General features: G+C 40.2%; 1 protein-coding gene across 2 annotated transcripts in view; it reads left to right on the top strand.

The window, feature by feature from the left end:
* The window catches only part of SCUBE1 (signal peptide, CUB domain and EGF like domain containing 1), a 190,369-nt gene that overhangs the window by 129,827 nt on the left and 34,849 nt on the right, over positions 1-25,693 (top strand). For both annotated transcript variants that reach the window (XM_040062022.1, XM_040062023.2), the window contains one exon: positions 13,501-13,623. In XM_040062022.1, the coding sequence (XP_039917956.1) occupies positions 13,501-13,623 (123 nt within the window). The remainder of the gene's footprint in view (positions 1-13,500; positions 13,624-25,693) is intronic.

The following is a 25,693-nucleotide window of genomic DNA, read 5'->3' as shown; positions in this document are numbered from 1 at the left end:
TTTATTATTAGTGAGATATAGGTGTATCTCCTACATCCACTCTCAACTTGCCTGAATTATGATAATACCTTTATTTCACTGTGATTGATTAAGTAAATTTCAAAGTGTTTTTTTATTTTTTTATTTGTTGCCTAAATGAAATGTATTTGCTGTAGGAGTACCTTTGATAAACTCGGGTTTTGTTTGATTAATATTCTTGATCAGTTTGACTTTTTTTTTACATGTTAGTAAAAATTAGACAGTAAAATATATTCCAGTGCAAGAAAACCTCTAGAATGTATGCATCAGTCAAGTTTACAGTGAGGCAGATAAAACTTTCATGGCTTATATGACCGCATTTCTCACAACAATAGGGGTCTCAATGCCTTTAGAGTCATGACTGTAGGTTTGGAACAGGCTTTCCCAACTAAATTGGATCTGACCTGAGAGAGAAATACAAGACAGGCCCAAATGATTTCCTGTGAATTAACTTTTTTTTCCCCTTAATTGTAAAGTGATCTCATTGAAAGTAGTCACCTAAATACAGTTTTCCTTGGTTGAATTCATTCACATACATCAGCATTTTAAATAGAAAGGAATTTAAGTTATCTCCTGAAGAATTCAAACTTTAACATTTATAGGTAAATCTGTTCATAGGTGTCTGACTACTCCTGCTTTGAATCCACAGCTTCTTTCTGTGCACCTCCCATGAGCGGCGTGAGCAGTATCTGTGATGCTCCACACAGTGGAAGGAGTATCAGTGGCCTTAGAGCAGGTGCTGGGGCTTACAAAGAGAGCTTCTCCCAGCTCATCTTTCTCTAGCAACAGGAATTTTTTTTTCAACACATGTGAAGAAGTCAGTTCAGCTCCCTCCACATAGACACATAGGGTTTTTGAGGAACGTAAGCATTATGAGCCATTAGCCATGACGAGCCATTACCATTTTACAGTGCTTTCTCAAAAAAACAAAAACAAAAACCCAAACAAACAAACAAACAAAAAAGATACATGCAAATGTTGTGAAATAATAAGCTCAAATGAAAGAAGTTGCTGACAGTCATCACCTCTTCTGCAGCCAGAGTGCTGTGGTACCAGCAAATGGCAGTATAAATGTCAGCTTCAAAATTCAAGCAGCAGTGGGTTTTGGAAGAGGATGTCTGGCAAAGCCAGAAAGGACAGAGACCTGCTTGTTTTACTGCCTTTTCTTCTGATTACATTTTTCTTGATCATTGCACCATGGCCATCTACTTACATGTCTTACCTTAGAGAGAATTTAGGTAGTTAACAGAGCGACTGTACTTTTACATTTGATTCTGGTTCATAATGTCAGTGCTTCATGCCAGACAAATGTGGTGTACAGCAAATTAAATTTTGTAACATTCTGCTGAAATAGTTCCTTGGATTCATAGTATGGTTTGGAAAGGAGCATCTGGGAAATGGTCCCTTAGCCTTAGCTCAGTCAAAGGTTCAGTGACAAGGAGTGAAGGCAGCTTTTCCTTTAAGCTGATGAGTACATCTCTTTGCTTGCTGCGCAGAAGTGAAGGTATCTGGGCTGGATTACTGTGGGATATCCCAGAGCCATAGTATGCATGTTGCTTAGAGTCTGTCAAAAGTACCAAGAGGAAAGATAGGATTACTCTCAGCAGAAAAGACACTGAAAATTACTGTTTAATTTTTAAAACAGAGGTTGTCATCCTCAGGCCTTTGTGTAGACTCCACCTTCTGTGATTCTTCATTTGGTCCCCAAGGCCTCTGCTGTCCCCACCATGGATACCCAAGAAGAATCTCCATCCTCTCTCCTATTCACCAGCCCTCAGGAGGCATCAAATTCAATTTTGCACCTCACTCCTTTTACTTCTCTCAGGAATCGCTCAGTGAACTGCATTCTAGAATATAGTCAGACGAATAGGTGACCCCAAGGGAAAATAAGCACAGGAGCCTTTGGTAATTCCTGATGGGATTGGAGGTTTTACATCATGTGGCTCAGCTACCTCCTATTTGTACAAGCTTAGAGGGATGTGCATTGGGAAATAACATGGGACAGCTGGCACCCTCTGAACTCATATCTTACTGCAATAACATGCTCCTAAGGACATGGAAGGAGTTTAATCCCAACCTGTAGGGCACCCACTTCACTTGTATTGACAATATCTCTGAACTGGGCTAACCTTTCCACTTCCCCTCAGAGTCTAACAAGGAATACACTGCCTCTCCTTGAGCTCAACAAGAGAAACAAAATATAAGAAAAAGAGTCAATGTAGTGGTGCAAGGAGGCCTGTGTTTTCCATTCAGATGTGGAAGTCAGTGCAGGACAAATTCTCAGTCCCCCTCTGGTTTTCTTCAGTGTTCTTCACGCTGAAAACCATCCTACTCCAGAAGAATCAGAGTGCCTTGATTTTTTTCAATGGCAGGCCAAAGCCAAATGATTTTATCAAATGATTTTGTCAAAGCCAGTCCACAAGCTGTCTCAAGTTGGGAGATAGAGTTTTAAAAGTTAGCTATTAAAGTGTGTGTTGTCTTTTAGTAACCCTTAAGAGTATACTGAAGTTGTTCATTTTGAGCCATTCTTCCCCCCAGATGGCTTTCTACCTACTTCTCATCAACTTAAGCCAAGAATAAACTTCCCAATCATCAAATCAAGATCTAGTTTTCATAATTCATTATAAGCAGCTCTACTTCTACCAGATTCCTTATAAAACTCTGCTTTCAAGCTACGGCAACTTACCCTCCCGGTGTTTGCCAGGAGAAATAAGTGTGTGTTCAAAAATAAGCACCATTTGAGTTTGCTTCTCTGTACCTGCGAGCAAAGAGCTATCAGAAAAGAGATCAGATGTAATCACAAGCCACTACAGCCACGTATCGAAACAAAAAATACCTTTGCCTTCTCCATGCTGATCATAAGGCAAATAAAAGTCTTGTGTCTGAGTTCTGTCTTTTGTCTTGAAAACAAGGCAGAGAAATAAATTAAAAAACCTCTTATGTCTTTGCATGGACAGAGGGCCATCTTTGCCTTGCATGAGAAGTTGGCACCTAAATTAATTCATGAACCTGAGACTGATGTCAAGAATGATAGTAGTGAAAATGTGGGTTCTTCAGTAATTAGATTAGTGCTTTTAGGAGGAACAAAAACATGGATTTAAAATAATAATTTTCTGTATATGTGTGGTGCACAGATCAAATGTGCAATTAAATGTTCCATTAAAATAGCTGAGCTTCCTTAAAATTACCTTCTGACACACCAGTTCTGACCATTATCCAGTATTTGTGCACAGTTAAAGGGTTTTGAGACCGCATGCCATTTTCAGGAAGCAATCAGGACGTCTTCTTGGTAAAGGCAGATTTGTGTGAATCCCAAACTGCTCAACTGATTTACAGAAACCAGACTTTTCTGAAAAATGTTGCAGCAGCTGGATCACTCTGTCTCTTCCCCTTCGCAGTAGTCCTTTTTTTCTGACAAAACCATATGATGAAAAAAATAGTCATTTGTGACAAACAAGTAACCAAAGGCAGCCAGCGGGTGATTTCATGCTGTGAAACAATAGATGTGTCTGCCCAACCAAAGAAAAAGTAACAAAAGCAACATTAAATTAGAGGAAAATTGGGAATTTTATAATGAAAATTATATGGTCCTGTTCAGGGCTTGAGTACTGGCAAGATTTTTAGAACACACATTTTGGGGAAGCCCCGAAAAGACTCCTATAGTTGGACTCACTAAACGCCTCTACAGGGAAGTTTTTGGCACATGAATCAAGCACATGCATGCAGCAGAGATAACAGGTAGGCTTGTAGTTGGTGAAAGAAGAAAACACAAAGGAACTTATTTGCTAGAAATACCAAATGAAAGACTAAAGCCAAAATGGAATACTAAAATACAGAGTTTTGGGGTTGCCTTTTGGTTGTTTGATGGGACTCTAAGCAAGATGCAAGACCATCTGTGTCCAAAATAAACCACCATAAAGATCAGGACTGAGAGAGGGAACACTTAGCAACCAGTAGGAGAACAATAATCAAGTTCAGTTTATCAGAAGAGCTGTTTGTTTTAGAAGAGGTGGCTAAGATGCAAATTGGGTGAGAGCATGAGCATTTTCAAAAAAGCTATCTAAATGTGGATTAAATAAGAAAACATTTACAGCTTTTTTGCTGAGGCTGCAGTCATTTTATGCTATTCCATCAATATTATCCAGGTCTCAAGACAAAGAACATACAAGATCAATCCACTGTGAGGAAAACAGAGCAGCATCCAGCAGGCAGCTGTAGCAGCTCAGTAGAAAGCTCTGGGTCATGTCCAGTGAGAGAACCACAACCATCTGGGCCAGCACTGCTGCCCTGGAAACAGCTGCTTCAAGACTTGCTAAGACTGGGAAGTGACTCAAAACTAGGTTTCTGGTTTTTTCCCCCACTTTTTTAGAACAAACAGGGAGTTGACTGTTGTTGGTGTGCGATAAGAGAGGTGATAGAGTTATCTGACTGAGGAGAAGGCTCAGAAGAGTTCATGGTAAATAGTGGAAGAGATGTTGGAGGGGGAAAAAGCTGCTGGTTATCAGCAGAAAGTGAGTTAATGAGTAGGACTTTGAGGGAGGAAAAGATGGAGAACTCTTGGTGGTAGGTGGTGACAGTGGTCAGAAGTCTGGTGTGGGGGTCAGAAAAATGAGCAATTGGACACTCACTGAGGAGTGTGTATGTGACTGATTTAGAGGCATAATTGATTCAGACTTGCCAAGAGACAGTTGTAATGTCAGACATCAGTGATAAAAAATCAAATTATACACCCATGATTTTTTTAATTAAAAAAAAAAAAAATGAAAGGAAATGCAAATTTTAGATATCAACAAAGCTGAAATATGTCAGAAAGAAGAAGAGGGAGTGGGGGGAAAAAAAAGGAGAGAGAGTGGAGAGCAGAATCCTTCTAACTGCTGCTGCAAATTTATCAAATCCACAATATGTGTGAAACTTTCACTGTCCTTTCCCTATTTTTAAGGGAATTGTCTTTCAGGTTTTCAGTTGGGCCTTGGGTTTTGGGGTTTTTTTGGCTTAAAGAGATACAATTCATTTGTCTGCTGCCGACTTGTTCATGACAGACAAATATAATATAACAAATTATCTTCCATTAAAAAATTGCAGACTTGGGTCAGCTGCCATGTAACTCATTCCGTTTCATTCCCTCCCAAGGGTTCCATCTATCCCCACAAAATAAATTCATGTGTACTAAGTTAGGGTTTTTTTCATGACTAGGCAATATCCTTGTTCCCTAGAAACTTGCAGTTGTTATTTGTCTTCGTGAACCTCCCCTTTGAAAATGCCAAATCCTTTAAATTAATGCTTCAGAGGGTCATATTTTGCATTTCAGTTGTTGAAAAGGCCTTGCATTTATTCAACAATATAAAGCCCCCTGAGGATCAACAACCACGGTATATTATGGAAAAGTGTGCCGTGCTTTCTGTTACTTGGGAGTTGACTACTCACATAATCATAACTGCCAACATTCAAAACTTACAGTATTTTTTTCATTCTTTTATCATTGTCTTTTCATCATAAAATACAGTGGTGTTTTTTTTTTTTTTTTTTTTGTTTTTTTTTTTTTTTTTACTTTGACTAAATCCTCCTCTCAGTGGTGGATCTGTCTTCCCCTGATACAGAGTAGATCCCTGGCTGGTTGAAGTAGTGTCTTCAAAAACTTATGGAGGGTTAATTTTTGGTCAGCATCCAAATTTCTTTAATTCATTAAGAGCTATTTAAATTATCATGGGCTAATTCTATTCAAGTGCCCCTTTCAGAAGGAGTAGCTTTATCCCAGGAAAGCTAGCACGGTTTCACTGGGGTTGTAGAGACAACATCAGTACCTTTAACTGCCCTTAATACCAATTTTATTTTATTAAACAAACACATTTCTAGAAGCAAACTGAGATTCTTGAAAATAAGCACAGAGCTTTCCTGAGCAGTTAGTAATTCCAAGAGGGCAAATGAAACCAGCCATGAGTAAATGAAAATTGAGTTCATACACTAAATCTAGGGATTCTTGTGTCTTGGCGCAGTAGTGCAGTTAGTTCACTTGCCCCTTTGCTCTTCATTCAGATGATATGGAAAAATTAAATACAGTAAGAGCCAGGCCTTGTTTTTTAGTGACACCTAGCACAGAGAAAATGCCCGGGGATGTCAGCCCCACAGTTCTATCTGATTTACTCCTTTAGAAACCCTTAATTAACTCTTTTATTCTTGTTATTAACCTGCAGCAACCCATTTAGTTCTTCTGCCTCGGCTCCTGCTGCATAAACATTACACATAGAGTTATTCTGGTGGTAGTGGCTGTGTGAATAATTACATTGCACATGGAATTATCCTGGTGCTGGTGGCTGTGTGAATAATTAAGGTAGGTAAGCAGTCAGCCCAATGTATTTGCACAGTTCTCTCCCACTGTTTTACCCACAGCCTGTGCTCACTCAGGCAGCCACAGGTACAGCCGAGTTTCCCAGAATTTGATGTCCTGTACTTTCCACGTGCTCTGTAAAAAAACAAGGGAGACATTCTTCAGTGTCCCCGAGTACACATGGGAGATTTAACAGCGTGCTTATTTCTCCCTCTCTGGTGCTTTATAAAAAGCATTTTGATTGATAAAATGTTACAGGAGGAGGAAAACTAGTTTTATTTCCTGGGATCCCTGTGAAGTTTGTCTTTGCTTCTGGCAGCGGGGGCGGTGGGGAGGGGTAATTTTAGCATTTAGCTCAGCCTAGACAGTAAAAAAGGCAGTCAGTCTGTATCTTTATGTCTCCAGTCCCCTTCACATTCTGGTGTCACAGCCTCAGACAGCTTGCGCTGTTTGGGTTCCTAGCACTGCACTAACATGTTTTTAAGGTTAGAAAAGAATTCAGTGTTCAGCAAAAATTTTAAATGAAAATCCTTTCTTTTCACATTAGATTTAGTAAATCCCTTGCCTTTTAAAAATGTGAAATCTGGGCCTAACCTATTATGACAGCATTTCTGAGTTTTTCACCTGCGAAGGTTTTTGTGTTTTATAAATCTAATTAACTGTAATAAGAAAATAATAGGACATAATGTTTGTTTTACAAGGTGATTGATCTCTTGGCAGCCTGGCAGACTCTTTTATTGATTGGTTGGTGGATAATGTCAGAGTGGATATGTCCTGGAGGAGAATAGCTGACACCTAAATCCATATGTGACAGATTACCATCTGTGTTGGAAGACAGGTTTCTTCGTGAAATTGCGAAGATAACAGGTGAAAATTGAGAAAGTGACATGAGGGAAATGTGTTGAAACCTGCCTCAACCTTTCCATGCTCTAAGAGCATTTACACAAAGCTCTCTATTTTGTGGGCAGCCTGTTTTCAGGATGAGGGAGATTAAATTTTAATTACATTCATTCCTGTCTGCCCAGTCTAGATTTAATCCTGTTAATTAGGAAAATGCCTTGTCCCACAACCTAGCTATAAAGCTAATTAAACAGAGAATCTTCATTTGCTACTTAGTGGAACTTCAGTTCAGTAATGACTATCATATTTTACAGTTAATTAGCACTGTGGGAGGGAAAATGAGGATGTTGTTGAAGCACAGAACTCAAATTAGAGGTGCTGTAATATATGCTTTATTTCATTTTGTAGCTATCTGATGCAGGCAAGTTGCACACTATCCTACTTTCCTCCGTTTCACATTTGTTAAAGAAGAAGGAATTAAATGTATCTCTCCTGCAGAAGTGTTGTGTAGGTTTAATGTAATGAAGATAATAAGCTGCTGGCCTTTGAAATCCTCAAGTAGAAGGTACTGCATAAATAGAATTATTCCTCCCTGAAACATTCAAGAGGCAATGAACTGTGCAGTTGGAGGTGGAGTGGTGGAACAATTGTACCCCATAAAGTAAATATGGCCCTAACAGTCCTGCAGACATTCACAAAATCTTCCAGTGCAAAACACTACCAGCACGGAACCTGGATCAAACCATTCTGAAGCCAAGACCATAAATTTAAAACAATTGTAATTTGGCTTAAAAAATTTGACAGCAAATGACTTGCATTCATTACACTTCATTCCATAATAGTGCCTTTTTAAACTATTGGTCCTGAAAAAACCAAGTGACCATTACCAATCCCCAATTTTACAAACGAAGTAAAGCAGGAAAGTGTTTCACCTTGCACAAATGTTGCATAAATCCATTGTAAAACTGGAACTAGGACTTACAACTCCCTGGATACTAACCACACAACAGCTGACTTGATGCTTCTGGATGGAACCAGCAGAGCCTGTGTTCTACTTTGATTCAGGTTTTCTCATAGTGATCCAGTGAATCTGGGGATATGAAATTATCTTTCTGCCTCAATGAGATATCCCTGGCATGCATTATTTAAGATGCTATGCAGTATCACATTTAGAGTATTGCAGATGGAGCCTGGTAGCTTCTGCTTAGGTTAATCCTGAGTTTACAAGTTTTATTGAGAAGTGGCAGGCAAATATCAAAATAATTTCGGTCTGAGCATTGGTGGCTCTGTAATATTTGTAACATAGAACAGCGTGCAGTACAAGGTGTTTTGTGCAAGCCTGTGCTGATTGGCACCGCAGGGTAACCTCCTGAGTTGTACACTGAGCTTGGATTCAAGTGTGGATGAGTTAGTTATTTTTTCTGTTCCTCTATTTCACCACTTCCAGCATGGGGTTAAAAGGTTTTGTGGCTGCTTTATGAAGTACCTTGTGGTCTGTGTGCATCAGGGAACTCATATCTGTGTCTACAAGGCAACACTAGTTCCACTTTTTAGGGGACAGTGGTGATTTGTAAAACCATGAGAAAGAGCAAGGGAAAATCAGGAAATCAGGGAATAAACAGAATTAGCGAACCAGCCCACCTTGCAGGAAATATATTTATATTGATGTCCACTGTACACTGGTAAAAGCATTACTAATTCCAACGTGCTGGCTTTCATTATTAAAGAACAAGAAGGTTATGAAGTTTCTGTACTTATTTTAGGTTGATCTGGGAATATATTATTTTTCTGGAGCTAGGTAGCATTTTAAATCTGCAAGGGATTAGACAGACACAATCAGTTCAAATATTTGTCCAGCCATTGAAAGGAGGATCCTCACTTCCGCCTGTGATGAGGCTTTGGAAATCTCCATCTCCATCTCCATCATTGTTCAACAGCTAAGTGAAGATTGCATGTTGATTACCCTTTCAGTTGCCTTTAAGCAGCTTATGTGAAATCTTAAGTTCTAAGTTACCTAAAATCCCTATTTTTTAATTTGTTCCCTGGCTTGTATGCAGCGAGGCAAATCTCTGTGAATTTATATGTGCACACACAAGTGCATGCATGCACCCTGATCAGAACCAGCTCCTTCCAAACATGAATTGCACTGAACAGAGCTTAAAAAAGGTGTAAGTGGAAGAGGAGCAGGCATTTCCATTAATCTTCACAAGATCATGAAAAGAAAAATAAGTCTGCCTGCTTAGCCGAGTCAAATTGTAGCTATGCAACTTAGCACAAAGCATCTGAGTTTCTATACTTTTATTTAAAGCTGAAAAGCTTTATTTAAAGCTGATTATCCCACTTCATCCCTCACATTTTGAGAAAAAAATAGGATAATCTATTATTATTATATTTATTACATTACATTATATTTTATTATATTATATTTACAAACCCAGGGTTTGTGTCTGGGTTCACACGGACTCACAGCTTTTGTGATGGTGTTGCTGAGCTCTGTCTCCAGACAAATATTTGAGATTGGTGGTTTTTTCCTTCAAATGTTACAACTTTAAAGAAGGTGTTAGCTTCCTTGTTGCAAGTCTTACCTTTGCTTTTGTTTGTATATAATTGCTTGGGAACTGAATGAACCATTTAAAGAGCTAACAGGAGGCTTAAGTGCTCAGTTGTTTGTTACACCATACCTTCACCTGTCAGTTTTGACAATCATTTTCATTGCTTCTGTGGTTTCTCACTGGCCTGTATTTTCATATTTGCATGTGTCCCATTTTGGTTTTTTTGTAGCAGATCATCAGCTTGTACAAGCAAGGTATCATTTAACAATATTGACTTACTGCATTCAGGGAAATCCCTTGGGATTTTATTCCCAATGCACTGAAAGCCCATCCAACCTCCCAATCTGAAATGACTCTTACAGTACCATCAGGGCATTTTATGTACAACCCCCATGGAAGAAATACAGTTCTTTACATCCTTTTGCATTTCTGAGGATAAAAAGAAGCAGAGCCTGTGGGAAGTTGGAGCTATTTTTCTGCAACCTGCATCTTAAGGAGCCACTTGAGAACTGTGTTTGAAGACAGCAGGTTTATGACTGCTCCACGGAGAGTCCCAATAATAACAGGGGAATATTTGACTAAATAATGGCAAAGCTGGTAGAGACACCACAATGGGTTTCCACTGTGTATTTCTGCCCAACATGAGAGGCAGACATGCTTACCCTCTGTGAAGTTCAAAGAGGCACTTGACAAAGTTGGGTACCAGTGAGCTTAAAGATAAATGGGGCCTCACCTTCTCACGCAGTGGAAGAATTTATTTTCACATGGCTCATAACACAAATTATTTATAGCCAAGGAAAGAAAAATAACAGGGGTACAGACTTTTTGTAATTTCTCTGAACCAGTTAGACACGATGCATACAGTTGGATACTGCTCTCTTCCAAGTGAAATGCAGCAATGTGCTGCTCTCCACAGAGTGAAATAATTTTTACATGCCTTGTCAGTCTCGCTATGGCCATGGAAAGAAATACAGTGAAAGCAGAGACATTGGCACTGTTTATGTTATTTAGAATGTTTTTGCAGCTAACAGTTTTGACCTTTATTCTGTTTTGATGGTCCCTGTTTCAGAAGGTCATGTCATGTTTTCCAGTTAGAAGAAATGGATAAATACTTTCTTTTCCTGTGGACTCTCCCAGGTTTTACCCAGATCCTGGTTCGGAATTATTCCAAAGAATTGCTGGTGTAAAGCTAATATGCTGCATTTTCAGTGGAATTACAGTTATTAACAGCCTAAAATCTACACTCTGATGACAGCATTTTTGCCCCTTACGGTCACGAGAGACACAGAAAAGAGACTGGAGTTTGGAATTTAACATGTGAAATCCAGGGGCCATCACTTAAAACATCAATCGTTACTCCAGAATGGTGTTTGACAGGCTGCAAGTAATTTCTACTTCAGGCAGTCTCAGGCAGCAGAGTAGCCCAAAGGTCATGTTGTTCTTATCACGGGTAAAAGATACTTTCTTCATGATGGATGACTGTTCTGTGTGTTTACGATGCATAACATATCAGTAATTTTAATTCACAATTCCATTTGTCCCACAGTTTTGTCAGGACAAGCTAAGCTGCAGTTAAGTACACCTGTGCTCTGCAAAAGGATGGGACCTTTTGTGGTAATCCATCCCAACACCCACACCACAGTCCCAGTTGCACATTAGGGAGCGGGGACAAATCACTTCTACAAAAGGAAATGCCAGGCTACAGGAATTGGGCCAAAAATTCTTGTCCTTTCACTGCCAGTCTTGACCTGTGCAGATGATCACAGCTGAAACCAAAAGCGTTGCTGGCTCCAGTCTCACAGTGTTACATAGAGTGACCCTCAGTGTGTTCTTCAGCAGATCTCTCAGGTTGGGAGCTCAGGATTACCTGTTGTTGGCCAGCCAAATGCCAGAACTGGAGTACCACAGACAACAAACAGACTCCCGATTTTGGAGTATTTTGAGAACTTTGTTACCTGAAACACGAAGATTTGAGCTGGCTTTGCACAAAGCACTCAGGATGTTCCACAGCAGCTGCCTACAGCTTACCCTCGTTCTTTTAATTGGATTGAATGCAAAAGCCACTCCTCTGCAGAACCAGACACAAAAGTAATCAGCAGCAGTATTAGTTCAGAGGGTCTGAGAACAGATTTCCCATCTCCTTGCCATAAGTGCAACTCATAAAAAAACCTTTATAACAATATACGTTGTTCTTGCTTATTTGAGCCCTGGACATATTTCTGTCAGTGTGTGTGCAACAGAGTGCCCTTTAGAAATGATGGCTGAATTTGTCTGTCAGCTGTTGAAATTTTTAGATTTACCACCTCACTCCTCTTGCTGTTGTTTATATTTTACATGCAGAAATGTGGTAAGTGCCATGCGACTTTCCCATGTTGGAATCATATGTTTCCAAAAATTAATGAATGACTTTCACTAAGAATCCCCCTAAATTCAAATAATTTTTAAAGCATGCCCTTCATTTACCATCATCTTGCATGTTTTGATAAATTTCCATCTTCATATATTAGACATTTTTGCATCTAGATTTTCATTTTGCAAGCTTTGCTCTTTAAATGGCCAGCTATTACCTCAAAGTTTCAAAGATCTTATAGCAAGAAGCTTTTCAAAAGGAAGCATCACTCTCCATTTAGTTCCCTGAAAGATCTTGTTTTCAATTCCAGAGATGGGCAGCCAAGGTTCAGTGTCATACTACTTCTTCCTTGCATGCATTCATAGAAAAGAGCTCTTTTTTGGCACTGGTCTTCTCCTGAATAATAAAAGTTTTGGGTTTTTTTTCTCCTTTTTCAAATAAACATGGATCCATGGTTTTATAATTGGGGGAGGATGGAAAGACATTCTGTATTTCAAATGAGGTTTTATGGCCTGTTACATACTTGCTTCACAACTCTTTATGGATTGGAAAAGGAATTGGTCATTCCAGTTCTTCAACACCTTGGGGAGAAGTTAAAAGGATCAGGAAGTAGAATCATCAGTATGAAATTCAGAACAGAGGTCTTACCAAGTCATCAGTCCACTTCATAATCACATTTGAAGTAAGAGCCATTGATCCTGTCCTTCATACATACATACATAAATATATATATATGGCTTTCAAATAAAGGCAATAGGTGCTCTGTCTTCAGAATAACTGAAGAAGCAACATTGCACAGGCACTCACAGTTATTTCCTTTTCTGCTACGCCAAGTGAAAGAAGTTTGATCCATGAAAATGGGTGGCGCTCTGTCGCCATGTCACTGAATAATGAGTGCAATAGCATATAATGCTCATTCCGAAAAACTGTGTGCTTCCATTGGTCTGTGTAGGGATGATAGAAGTATTTCTTCAGAATTCAAGTATCTTTTACTTGATGTTTGTTATTACTTCGATTTTTCATGTGTTCTTATGTTTTGAGAGTTCGTACACAAGGTCAAACCATTCACGTCCTTCACAGTTTGAAGTCTGCTATCAGGCAGAGCACTCCATTTACAGAGAAGCTTCCCTGAATGTTCCCTAACACCAAAGTACCTCAGCTTGGATCACCTGTTGGTTCCAGTGCTGAGTGGAACACCTCTGTCTCCTGAACAGCTCAGCCCATAGCTCTCCCTGGAAGCCTTGTGAGATAGGTCTGGAAGGGGACACACCTGACCGGCCTGGTTCTTGACAGGGACAGCAGCCTCCTTGGGGGTCTGAGGATATTCCTGTATTCCTGCCCTGAATAATTGAATTGCTGTCATGAACTACATTTTTCCTGTCATGAACTATATCTTTGCTATTTATTCTTCGCAGATATCGATGAGTGTTTGGTAAACAATGGTGGCTGTGACCATTTCTGCCGAAACACGGTTGGCAGCTTTGAGTGCAGCTGCCAGAAAGGCTATAAACTGCTCACAGATGAAAGGACCTGCCAAGGTAATACCTCATTAACCTTACTCTTTGTATAATGAGAATGTTTCTTCCAGTGGATTATTTTGTTGTTGTTTTTATACTTAAGTAATTTGTACCGCAGGTTTTAATTGTACTGGCATAGGAAGTGAGCTTAGAAAACACCTGTGAGATTTCTGTTTTCTGAGATGGGATTAGAAGATTATTGGAAATTTATGGTTTCAATGTTTTTAGTAGTAGGAATGCCAGTGTCCTGTTGAAGTGTAAAAATTGAAGTGGCATAGTGGAACAGCCTCCGGCAAAGAGTCTTATGTTCAAGTCTTCTCATTTGCTGGGATCTGAATGGGACAGAGGCTTACCTTATTTAGACCAGAGTCATTTAGAGTATCTGACTGTAATACAGCATTTGCAAGATTTGAACTAAAAAAAAAAAAAAAAAGTTTAATTTGTCAGCTCACCTTTGCCTGAGAGAAACTGCTTATGAAAGGATAATGGTGGCATTTTGTGGAAATTTAGATGAAGCGTGTTTTATAGCGTTTGCTGTGCGAGTCATGATTTGTTACCTAAGTCATCTGATGTTATGTATTCTATGATTAATTAATTGCATAACCATTTCCAAGTACTGGCCATGTACATTTGGAGAGGTGGCATTTAAACTCTGTAGCTTTACTTTTTAAAAAACTCATAGAAAAGGCTAGAAAGATGAACATGCATCAGTAGAGAGAGAAAGGGAAGGATGATGTATTCAAATAAAATTTTGTGCAGAAAATGCCATTTTATTGATACGTGATTATTTGCATGGGTTTTAAATAAGTAAAAGTTATGAAGTCCAAAACAGCATTAGTATTTTAGTTCTTTTTTGTTTAGCCACAAAAGAGAAATCACGATCTGAAGATATATGTGAAGATATATGTGCCATTCAGAATTTTTACATTGCTTCTCATTGGTACTTCCACCCATCATTTGAGAAGCCACCTCCACCCTGACTGTGTGATTAGGCACAAAGGAGTTGGTGAAAGGTTGGTTTCAAGATGGACAGGATGGAAAGAGCTGAGATTAGCACAGCTCGTGCCACATGACTGAGCAGAAATAACACTTTAGGATCACGTCAGTCATGGGGAAGTCGCTAAGTTTTGATTTACCTGCTAAAAACAGGGACAGAATATTTTAAAAAAATGTTCCCTTCATTATGTATTTTGAGATGGTTGGGAAGACCTTGTTCATGAATTTCATGTGTGATGGCATGCTCTCACTGTGGTATCAGTCAGAGGTTTCACCATTGAGCTAGTTGTTATCAGACCAGGGAAAAACTCAAGAAAAGTTAAGCAAGAGATGGTGCAGAATTTATTTGTTCATTAGGCAGAGGATTAATAGTAGGCTATAAAAGCTCCCTGTAAACAGTCAAGTTTCTGTGATGATAGTGAGAATCTAGAAGCAGCTCTGTAAATGCTGTTCAAGTGAGTTTTGTCTCTTCACGTGCAGAACTCCAGAATGAGAGAGTCGCTGGGTAGCAGTACACACCATGCAAGGACTGAAGCAGGAGCTGACCTTCTCCCCCTCGTGATCAGACATGGAAGTATAACCATGATCTGGCCATCCTGCTTTTCCCACTGTCAGTGGGGAAGGGCAGGCACTCAGTCTTGCCTCTACATGATAGATTTATCTATTGCTGTAGCAGATTAGGGCAAGCCCGGAGGGTTTTTGGGCTAGACAAGTTCTTCCATCCCAGAACTCTGGTTCTTCATACTGTGGAATGGGGAAGACAAAGTCATTTTCTGTTTAAAGTCTGAGGTATTTGGGCCCCAGCAAACATGTTGTGATGCCTGCTTTGTGGAGGGATCACTGTGATAATTTAGTTCCTGTCTGGTGCATAAGGTGATAATTGGTGACTCATGCAGTCAGCATTAGCCTGCTAATAAAGAGAGAAGGAAACTGAATGTAGAGGAAGAAATCGCTGATGTATGAATCACCTGCACTTTGGTTCTTCCTCTGGAGAAGAATATAGTCAGGGGAAGTGGTTGTAGTTATTAATGTGAGGTCCATCAGGAAAATGTGGTTTGGGGTTAGTGACTCTACTGGGGTATAAATCATCCACATTTTGTTTTTTTGTAACAGTCAGTCAACATTGACCGTAAAACATTAATGAGAGATTCAGGGAAATTTATTTTAGGCATATTAGCCTTTCCAATGAGTGAAACAGAACAGTCTAATTTCTGTTTATAAAAGATGCTGTTGTTCATGTTACATCTGTTGTTTTGATTCATAATAGAGTTTCCATGATTTATGATCTTTCTGTCAACATTGGGCTTCTCTTCTGGTTTTCATTTTTTTAAATAAAGATTTCTTTCAGTTACTAATCAACATGTTTACAAAACTCTCATTTAGGACCTTAGAAGTCTGCATTGTTTGGGACTGGTCCTATTTAGTTCAGGTGGCCTCCCCAGTGTATAGAGCATTCATCTCCAAACACATTCATCATTAATATCAGTGCAAGGCAGTTCTACGTATTTCAATGTAAAATGTTCCTTGTGTTCCCAGTGGAATTCTGAAGCTGTGCTACTTCACCTAATTTCCTTCATGTCCTTTCATTGTAGACTTCAGAGCTGACTTTGAGATTACAGGGAAATTGTATCAGTGGCAGACTTTGTTCTGGTTGTTTGCAGTGCTCCCACCCCGGTCGTACCAAGTGCCTTCCCCATATTCATGCTCTCTGTGAAGAGGAAAGTATTTCTCTTTCAGTTTTTAGGCAGGAAGGGTGAAGCCAAATATAGCAGCTTGCCTAAGATCACACATATGAATGCCTGGACTGCCCAGAGAATAAATCTCCAATTTTTGTAAATCTGGCCCTGCTCATTTGCCTATAACAAGGTATTCTTTTCTCTTGTGTTTGTACTCATATCCTGATACAAGAATTCCTTGATTTTTTTCAGGAACTCTGAAGCTCGGTGCTCTCTTGATGCCACCCTGCATTTTGAGTGCCTGTATAAGCAGCCCTTGCCTTTGGAAAGGGCCTTAAAATGTTCTGCATTTGTCTGTTTACAGCTCAACCATTTTTAGCCCTGGCTGCAAAGAAAACCATTGTCAGTCACAGATTATTTCTGCTAGGGAGTGGTTCTCACGCTGTGGCTCCTTGTTAGACAAGGAGAATGTGGGGGGTTCCCTTCCCTTCCCCTCCCCTGCATTCCAGCCATTTAAAAGGAAACTTATTTGTTACCCAGAAGGTGAAGAATCCACAGTGCCCTGCCAGTAATATTGTGGAGACTGATACTGTTTTCCCAGAGTCTCTTTTTTCACTCGGACTTAAAAATAGATTTTTTTTTCCCCCTTTGACAGGAAAATCACTGTATGACAATACTAAACCCATCTATTGTGTATTACTTTAATTGATCCTTTAAGTCTACGGTATTGCAAATACTTTGGTGCAGGAAGAAACAGTTGGATCTATTTGTATAAAGCTAGCAAAAGAGGTCAGCATCTCCTTTGAACATGCAGTAAAAATAACATATTTATAGCAAGGAGATCTTGTGTTTGTAACCTTTTTGGTAATTAATAGAAGAACAACTCAAATCAGTTCTAGAATGACATCAGCAACATGCAAGCAGGCAAGACTTGCTGCAATGAATGTGTGTAAGCTCAGACATAATTACCTTAATCCTCAGCCAGTATGAGTTTTAGAGCCAGTTAACTTAATTGCTTATTCAGTTTCTGTTTGTTGTGCAGTGATCTCGAAAAAAAATCAACAATAAGCAGTCTCTCTGCTCCGCTCAAGTTCAAGCTTCATTAAGCACCGAGAAAAATGTGTGAAATTCTATCGTCAATAATTTTCTCTTCCTGCTCTAGGCGTTGCTTTTTGCAAAGCAAGACAGTGAGAGACAGCACACGCATTTCTTACAAATCTCTCCAGGGAGTGGTAGAGAATAGAAAGGTGCGTTACCTTGAGGAAAAAAAGGATGCTTTTAGTGGGAACGTCCAGTGGTCAACATGAAATATTTTGGGCTGCTAAATCCACATTCACCCTCTGCCCCTCACCACCTCTGTCCAAAATAGAAACGGATCCTCCTATGCTGAGGAATTTAAACTTTTGCAGGGGGCAAAAGCTCAAGGCATTTGCATCATTCTGGTCCACTTGCAGCCTTCCAGAGCAGGCTTAGGAGGGATTTGATGATGGCAGACATGATAAAGTCAGCTCAAGTTGCCTTCTCACCAACCATTTGAATTGATACAGCCACTGTAATAAAAGGAGATGACTGTCCACAGGGGAACAGTACCTACAAGGCATGTGGAATACCTACATGGGCCACCTGGCTTTTTTTTGCCTCCTTTACAGCCATAGATGAGAGCATTTTTTATTCACTTTGAAGTATTGCCTGTTTGACTGTTGGTTATTTACGACCTTCCTACCAGATTTTAAACAAATGTAATTGACCCTTGTGTAGCCAGGCACTGGAACACAGGGTCTCAAAGTCTGCTGTTGATACTGCTGGTGTCTGTCCAAAGGAGATTCAGTGATTCCTGTTTCCGCAGTAGGAAATCCCAAATAGAATTTTCCCCATTGCTTCATGAATAATTGAATTTTCCCTCTTTGGGCACTTTTTGCTGTGTGTGGATAGCTACAAGGCTCTCCAGTAGGGGTCCAAGTACAGCTGATTTGAGGTGGTTTTCCCTCTCACTACAAGATACGAGCATTTACACCATCATATTTGATATCTGTACTTTCATTTAAAGTGCTTCTTAGGCCCCACTGTACCCCCCTTCCTCTCTCCTCAGCCTCACTTCCGGACAAGTGTTCCTCAAGACTTGATGCTCATGGAGTAGAGTGACGGGAAGTAATGGCCTAGAGCAGTGATGCTGTGAGCAGATACTAAAGCAATTTCCATAGTAACTCTGGCAGCATTTTGCAGTGCTGTCCTGCAATGCACCTCAAACCTTGTCCAGCTCTGGATTTTTTGTTTCCTGGTTTTTGTTTTATATCTCTATATATCTGTTAGTAGAGGGATGCTTTAGATAGGACTTCCAATGCCTAGTGTCAGGAGAAGCCTTCTTTCATCCCAGAGAGAGAGAAAGAAAAATGGCACCTTGAAAAACACAGTAGCTGTCTGTGATCCAGGGATCTTGCAGGCCTGGTCTTGAAACATTGTCCTGTTAACTGGGTAGGTAATCACCTCTCATAATGTCCATCTTCTAACTTATTGTCCAAAATAAGCACTATTTGCCTTCCCAGGGTAAGATTTGGATCTCCCAGCACGCTGTGTCCATTTTGAAAATGAGTATGAAATGAGGGATTAATCATACAAGGAAGGATAGATAGAAGGTGTTTGTGGGAATGATTTTTGGCCTAAAGAAGCCCTTGAAGATTAGCTACAAAGTTCTCATTATACTCTTCTGTGTGGAACCATTGATGATAAATGTGGATGTGCAGGAGCAGTTTAATTCCAAATAAATCAGAGCATCCACGCCAGCAGCCCTGAATCTCCAGCCATCTTTGACACAGAGTAACCTACTTAGAAAATAAAAAATAGCCAAAGAGGTTTGCACCCTTGGGTTACATGACAGTGACCTGTCACTCACATTTGATCATATAACCCAACAAAGCAACAGGCCTTGTCCCTATCACATTAACCTGATGAAGGTCCCAGGACTAGGATGCACCCCTTGCATTGATTGGTACAGGACATAATCACTCATCTAAGATAAAAAAAATGCATCAGAGCGCAGAAGTCAGGCCTGGAGCATCTGGCCCCTCAATTTCAGTTTATCAGCATGGCTTGGCCAACTTTCTGATGAAAAAGAATGGGAAGTTTCATTGTTGGTCTACCCTCTCTCCTGCCTTTTCTTCCCCCATTAAATACATGGAAAAGCAAATGCACTCCCATCCCCATCAGACAGATGTGCCCTAACATATAAAATCCATTGGCTTGTTTCAGGCTGATTTTTCATCCAGGGTGGCTGAGTCTGGCCCAAGTGTGTTTTAATGTGGGAACTCTTCATATACAGACAACAATGCTGGTTCAGCTGCCAGGGCAGTGTAGCTTAAGAACCAGGCATTGATGCTCTGGAGGAGGTACTGGGAGCTGCTTGTGGAAATCAGACTAGCTCAGAAACAGAAAACTCAGGACGGTTTCCCTGTCACTGATGATGTTCACTCTCTGTGCAGATTTTCTCTGTGCCGTTCTGCACCGCTGAGCCTTACAAAAATATCTCGCTTATGACAAGCACCATATTGCTTCTCGCATCAAGATTAAAAAATACTCCACTGGGTAAGCAACATGTTACACTGTCAGTGAAAGGAATACTTCTCAAATCCTTTCTGTTACCCTGGGTGTCAGTGAGACTGTGAATATTGGTACAGTCTGCCTCTGTGAGAAAAAACGGTTGCAGGATCATACCCAGAAACAATAAATGCCCCAGGTATGAAGTAAAAACAGCTCTAGCCGGTACAAGTTTGTTTGCCAAGTGATAACATCTGCTGTGTTGGTTCTAGCAATTAAGTCTGCTGAGACATGAAAACAAACACATCCCTCCACCACCTTCAGTTCTCCTCTCTGCAGCAGTGTTTTCATGAGTTAAAGGGGAATGTTCTTTGGTTGCTGCTTCTTGGAAGGCATATTAAACCTCACAATCTAGGCTTTAAATCACTTTCTAATAGAATGAGACCTAATGTGGAGAGGGCAGATGGGACAGATTATTCTGCTTCTATTTTCCCATGAAGCTTCTGACACAGGCTACTGTTGGAAGTTAGATAGTAGATTGGTTTGACCTCAGGTCTCATTCAGTATGGTAGCTCTTACACTGTTAAACTCTATAAAGTACACTGCTATCAAATTGCTTTTTACAGCTCTGTCTGGCCCCCTCCTCATGATGATGTGTGTGGGAAGCCAAGCAAAACGTTCCATTAGTGTTTAGAAAGAGAATTTGAGATATATTTTTCAGTTGATGTTGTAGGATTTATGACTTGTATAGTGCAGAAATTACTTTACTGGACTGGAATCGTGTTATGTATTAATGAATTACCAGGATATGAGTCAGCCTTGGAATAGTTTGAGCAGGAAGGTAGCATTCTTCCACAAACAATAATCTGTTGATAAATCGTGCTGAAAGCTGTAATTCAATAGGAATTGTTTTTAAAGAGAATCGGAGAAAGATTATATGTGTATATCTATTCTCCACTACGGCACATTAATGCCATATTACTGCGCTCAAGCGTTCAGTCACACTGATTATGGTGAGATAGCCTTTACCCTGAGTGCTAAACAAAATTGCAATTAAATGACAGCCCTATCCCAAATATTCAAGAGTTTCATTTTTCTGTGCTTGCATCTACATTCCTGGGCCTTTCAAAAGTGCCCTGGTTTATTTTCTTCTAATGAGAATAAAAGCCTAACCTACTGAAACAAAGGAGTGTGATTTTTCTTACATTAGCCATGTCACGAACCGCTACTCTTTGTTCTGGTAGCTTGGAGATGAGGCCTTAGTTAGGACAGGTGAAATACGACCAAAAATCGAAGCTCAAATACTGAGTCTGTGGAATGGAGGAGTGTCTTCTGGGGTTTTGCTGGGTGGAGGATTTTTGAGGCCCATTTGCAAATCATGGTGTTGGTGTTTTCAGAGGGAGACCTGCTGGGATTCTGCAGAGACCAGCCTTTTTGGGCAGGGTTTCTAAGAAAGCCTTTGAGACAGAGCCAGAGAACAGCAATTCTTGTGTATATTCAGTGGTCCCTGGACTTCAGCAAGAGCTTGAAGAAATCTGGGAATGCACAGGTCCACGGGAAGTGAAGTGCTGCATTTGAGTTCACAGCTGAAAACTGAAACTGTGTTGTTGTACTTGCTCTTTCAGCACCATCAAATAACACCAGACATGTTTTCACCCAGACTAGTCCCCTGTTCGCTCAAGAAGTCTCACTAGCAGCTCCTTCTAAAGGGTGATAGAGACAACACCTTAGCAACCTGAACAGTTTTCTCTTTTCAAAAATATGGCTAAAACTCAAATGTATTGCAGGGTAGAGGGAATATTTCTTCCTTGATACAGAAAGGGTAAAGCCTTTATTATGTTCTCTGGTTGTAAAGCTGCTCTTACAGAGCTGCTGTGTAAATAGTGGCTTGAGCAGAGTGCAGACTAGTAAACATATTTATGTTTGTAGGAAAACAAATAAACCTGCCTGAAGTTTCTTTTAATGTGCTTCTCTTGATATATGGCTTCCTCTACCCCAAGCTCTTGATGTAGTAGCACATTCTATTCCTATAATAGCAGTAGATAACTCAGCTTGCCTTTGCCTTGGGAAATGATTGATACTGGAAAATTATATGTTTGCTTATAAAACCCTGGCAATGTCTTGATAAAAGTACTTCTTTTCTTTAAAAAACATAGGAAAAGTATTGACTTTAATTGCATTTTAGATTGTCCTAGCAGAACAATGGTAAGAGGATAAACGTAATAGGAGCCAAAGCCAATTGCCTCCTGCTGGGTTCCTGAGATTAACAGAGGAACCTGAGCACAACAAAGCCCTCAAGTAATGGAGAGGGGTGGAGAAGGGCTGGGACAGGTAAGCATAGGCCCAAGAGCAAGGGTAATGTCTGGCAAATCTAAGCATTGGCACAACTGTCTCCAATTTTGAGATGTTCTTCACACAGAAAATTAGACTTTGGCCTTCTGGTTGCAATCTCTGTTTCACCTCATGTCACAGCAGATTCAGCCCTCAAAACCTGGAGGAGCTTGTGCTGCTGGGACGTGGTTGTGTCCAGCTGTCGCATAGAGAAATACAAGTTGGCTCAAGAGGATCTTTATTTTCATACCATAAATACTTCTGTTTCAAAATCTCATGTCAAAGACAATCTGTACCTATTGTGAGGAAGCTATAAAGCAAATAAATTCAGTGTCAGGGATGTGTTGAGGATGGTGGACCCCACTTCTACCAAGCAACGCCTTCCTTAGTACAAGTGCACCTTTCACAGAGCAGTGAAGATGTGGCTGCACAGGTTGCTCCCTGAAATGCTCATACATTGAAAAGAGCTGTTATCCAAGGGCTACACATCCTTGATGCTCACAGTGCTACAACTTCATTGGTGCTACCATACATGACAGCTTTAACTAACAAAAATGTCACTGGCTGTTGCTGCACTTGGCATTCTCCAGGCTAAGCATTCAGGGGGTACAGTTTTAAATCAGGCTCATTCATCACCGTTTTCTTGACCTTTCTCTGATTTGCCGTTGCTGAAAAGTTGAAAATGAAAACTTGGACTTTCTTTGCCCTTCCACCAAGCACTTCCGTCCCCTCCTGATGCAATCACGGGAGGATTTTGTAGTTCCTGTGATCTGACAAAATGCTTAACTCATTTCCTATTGATTTTAAAAGTAACAGGTAAGAAAAATAAATCATACCGTTAAGTGTACTTAGGCATTTTTTATACTATTAGCATTGATTGTTAGGAGATAATGGTGCTTTACTCAGGTTCAGAGCCCTATAGTGTATTTTTACATGTTTTAAAAATCACTTGTAAATCCTCTTAAAAATTGTTCTTCACAAAGATAGCAGTAAGGAGAAAAAGCAGGATGAGAGAACTGCCATGAGCTTATGGTGAGGTTAAGTGTTCTCAACAGAGAAAACGAGTACCAATTTGAAATCTTCCCTTTCAAATTCCTTTATGGAACACCTCCCTAGGCTCACTTTGTGCCTGTGACCTTGGACAGACTTACTAATTTTATACTATTGTGTCTAGTTATTAGTAGGTTTTTGACATGTTCCATAAGAGACCAGGCAAACTTTTTTACCTAGAGAGACAAACAAACAAACAAACAAACAACAACAACAAAAAACACAACCCTTTCCCTTTTTTTTTTACTCCTCTGTTTGAAAGTATATGCAGAGCTGTCTCTGGTGACCAACGCTGGTTTTCTCATTCTTCTCTCTGCTTAGACAGCTGACCAAATTCAGAATTGAGCTCAGATGAAGAATCAGAAGAAGAGGGAAACTTGGCTTGGCACTTGAGGCCAGGCACCTTTTCGTCCTCAGCAGTCTCATGGCAAAAAGTTGACACTGCTGTTCCCCAACTCTGCTTTCAGGACAGAGATTTAGCTGGTAGTTTTGTTCAACCATGTTTAAAACATTAGAAGAAATTATTATCTGCCAAAATTGAATTTATCAGTTAATCCTCTACCATTGTTCTGTTTTTAAGTTTGGTGCTGCCCCCAAAAATAGCAAATGGTAGGGTCTTCCATGCTGCTGCAGGGAATCATGTCAAAAATCCTTTTTTTTTTTTTTTTCAAACAGCAGAGAAATAATAATGTAATAATAACGGTGATGATAATGATGATGTATTTCATTATAGAAAGAGCCTTGCTCCAATTCCCACCACCTACAGTCAAAGAAAACCCCAAAGACCCCAAAGTTGGCTGCCAATTTTTGCCTGGCTGAAATTGCCAGATTCTGCAGTTTCCATCCGAAAGCATAAACCCTCCTACCCCTTGGGCAAAGCTCTTGGTGATCCGAAAGCAAGCAAATCCATGGCTGATGCAAGAGGCAGAACAAAGCCGTAGTGCCTGGGAGCCGACTTGGCTCTGCAGTGCTGACAGGAAGAGGAATGTGTGGTGGTCACTGGGCTTGGCACACGTGTTGAGGGGAACACACACGTGTGTTAGGGAAATAGGCTTTTACTGCAGTGAGATGTTGTTCCACAGCCCCGTTTCTGCAGACCCAGAGGAAGTCCTGAGGGAAGCTTGTGGAAGAAAAGGAGCTTGTGGATTCTGTGTGGAAGGAAAACTAAATATGGAATTTTTGAAAGAAACTGAAAAGAGACGGGAAAATTAATTTGTTGCTACGTGAGATCACATAAAGCTCCCTTGGAAGAGTTCCTAGAGAAAAGATTGTGTTTACTGTGTAGAGGGAGCAGAGAATCTAGGCCTACAATTTTATTGCCAAGTCTCATTTTTTAACCTGCTTTCCTTTTGTTTTCAAACCCCAGAGATAGCACAGTGGTTCACAGAAAGTGCAACTGGTCTCTTTTGATAAGGTCTGATAGCAGAGATAAAGGAAACAAGCTGCCATTTGCCTTTAAAGACCTTCCCAAATGTACTGTCCTGCTCTTCCTAAAAGCAGTTCCCTTGGCTTTAACGTCTGGGTAAATAGTGGGAAACCAGTTGCTGTGATGTTAATGAGGGTGATGAGTTTGCTGGGCCGAGAGTGCTCCCCTTGGTGCTTAGCATCAAAGAAGGATCTGCCTGCTGCAGTTCCTCTGACACGGAAGGGGCCAATGAAAGATTGCTGTCTTTTGAACTGAGGTGGATTTGCAGGAATTAGCAGAGGCAACCAGCCAGCCCAAGGGAACTGCTTAGTTGGAATCATTCCTGCTTTCTTGAGTGTAACCTCAAGCCCAAGAAAATAATACAAGAAATCTAAAAGGAGGTACCTGCTTATTTCTGAAAGGATCAGGTGTGAATTGTGCTTTTTAAGGTAAATTATTCAGCCTTAAGAAAATTTAGTAGTTAGAAAGGATAATGGCAATTTGAACTCTGAAAGTTAAAGTGATGGAAATGATTAAGGGATCTGTTCAGGAAAACACCTAGACAATCCCTTCTGGGACACAGATGCTTTTGGAGTTTACCAAGCAAAATGCTGGAGGCTGCTTAAGTGCAGGAGGTTGGACTAAATGAGTATGAGTATTTAATGTTGGCGTTAAATATCCTCACTCTATCAAAATAAACATGCTCTTTCTGGATTATGTCTTGAAAGACATTATTCCATTTCAGACATGTAGCAGAAGTGTGAGAACGCAGCAAAAGGAGAAGTCAGTGATGCCCAGGTATTCCTTAGAGCAAAACGAGAGCATCTAAAATGATCAGACCGAAATAATAAACAACAGAGACAGCTGTGGCTCCCTAAACTGCACTTGCACCAGAGCTGTATGAACACCAGAGTGTTCATACTGCATCTGGTACTGCATGAAGACAGAGAAAGACGTGGCCTGTCCTGAGAGTGACAGCCCCAGGAGCAGAGATAGGAGGTTAGTGAACTTACTGTGGATACAGATAAGCTGGGAGGAAGATGAAAACAAGCTGTTTCCAGGATCTCAATGTACTGAATAAAAACATACAGACAGGATCCTG

Source organism: Hirundo rustica, chromosome 4 (genome assembly GCF_015227805.2).
Source record: "Hirundo rustica isolate bHirRus1 chromosome 4, bHirRus1.pri.v3, whole genome shotgun sequence".
NCBI classification, from domain to species: domain Eukaryota; kingdom Metazoa; phylum Chordata; class Aves; order Passeriformes; family Hirundinidae; genus Hirundo; species Hirundo rustica.
Note: the sequence above shows the minus strand (reverse complement) of the source record. Positions and strands in the feature narration are given on the sequence as shown.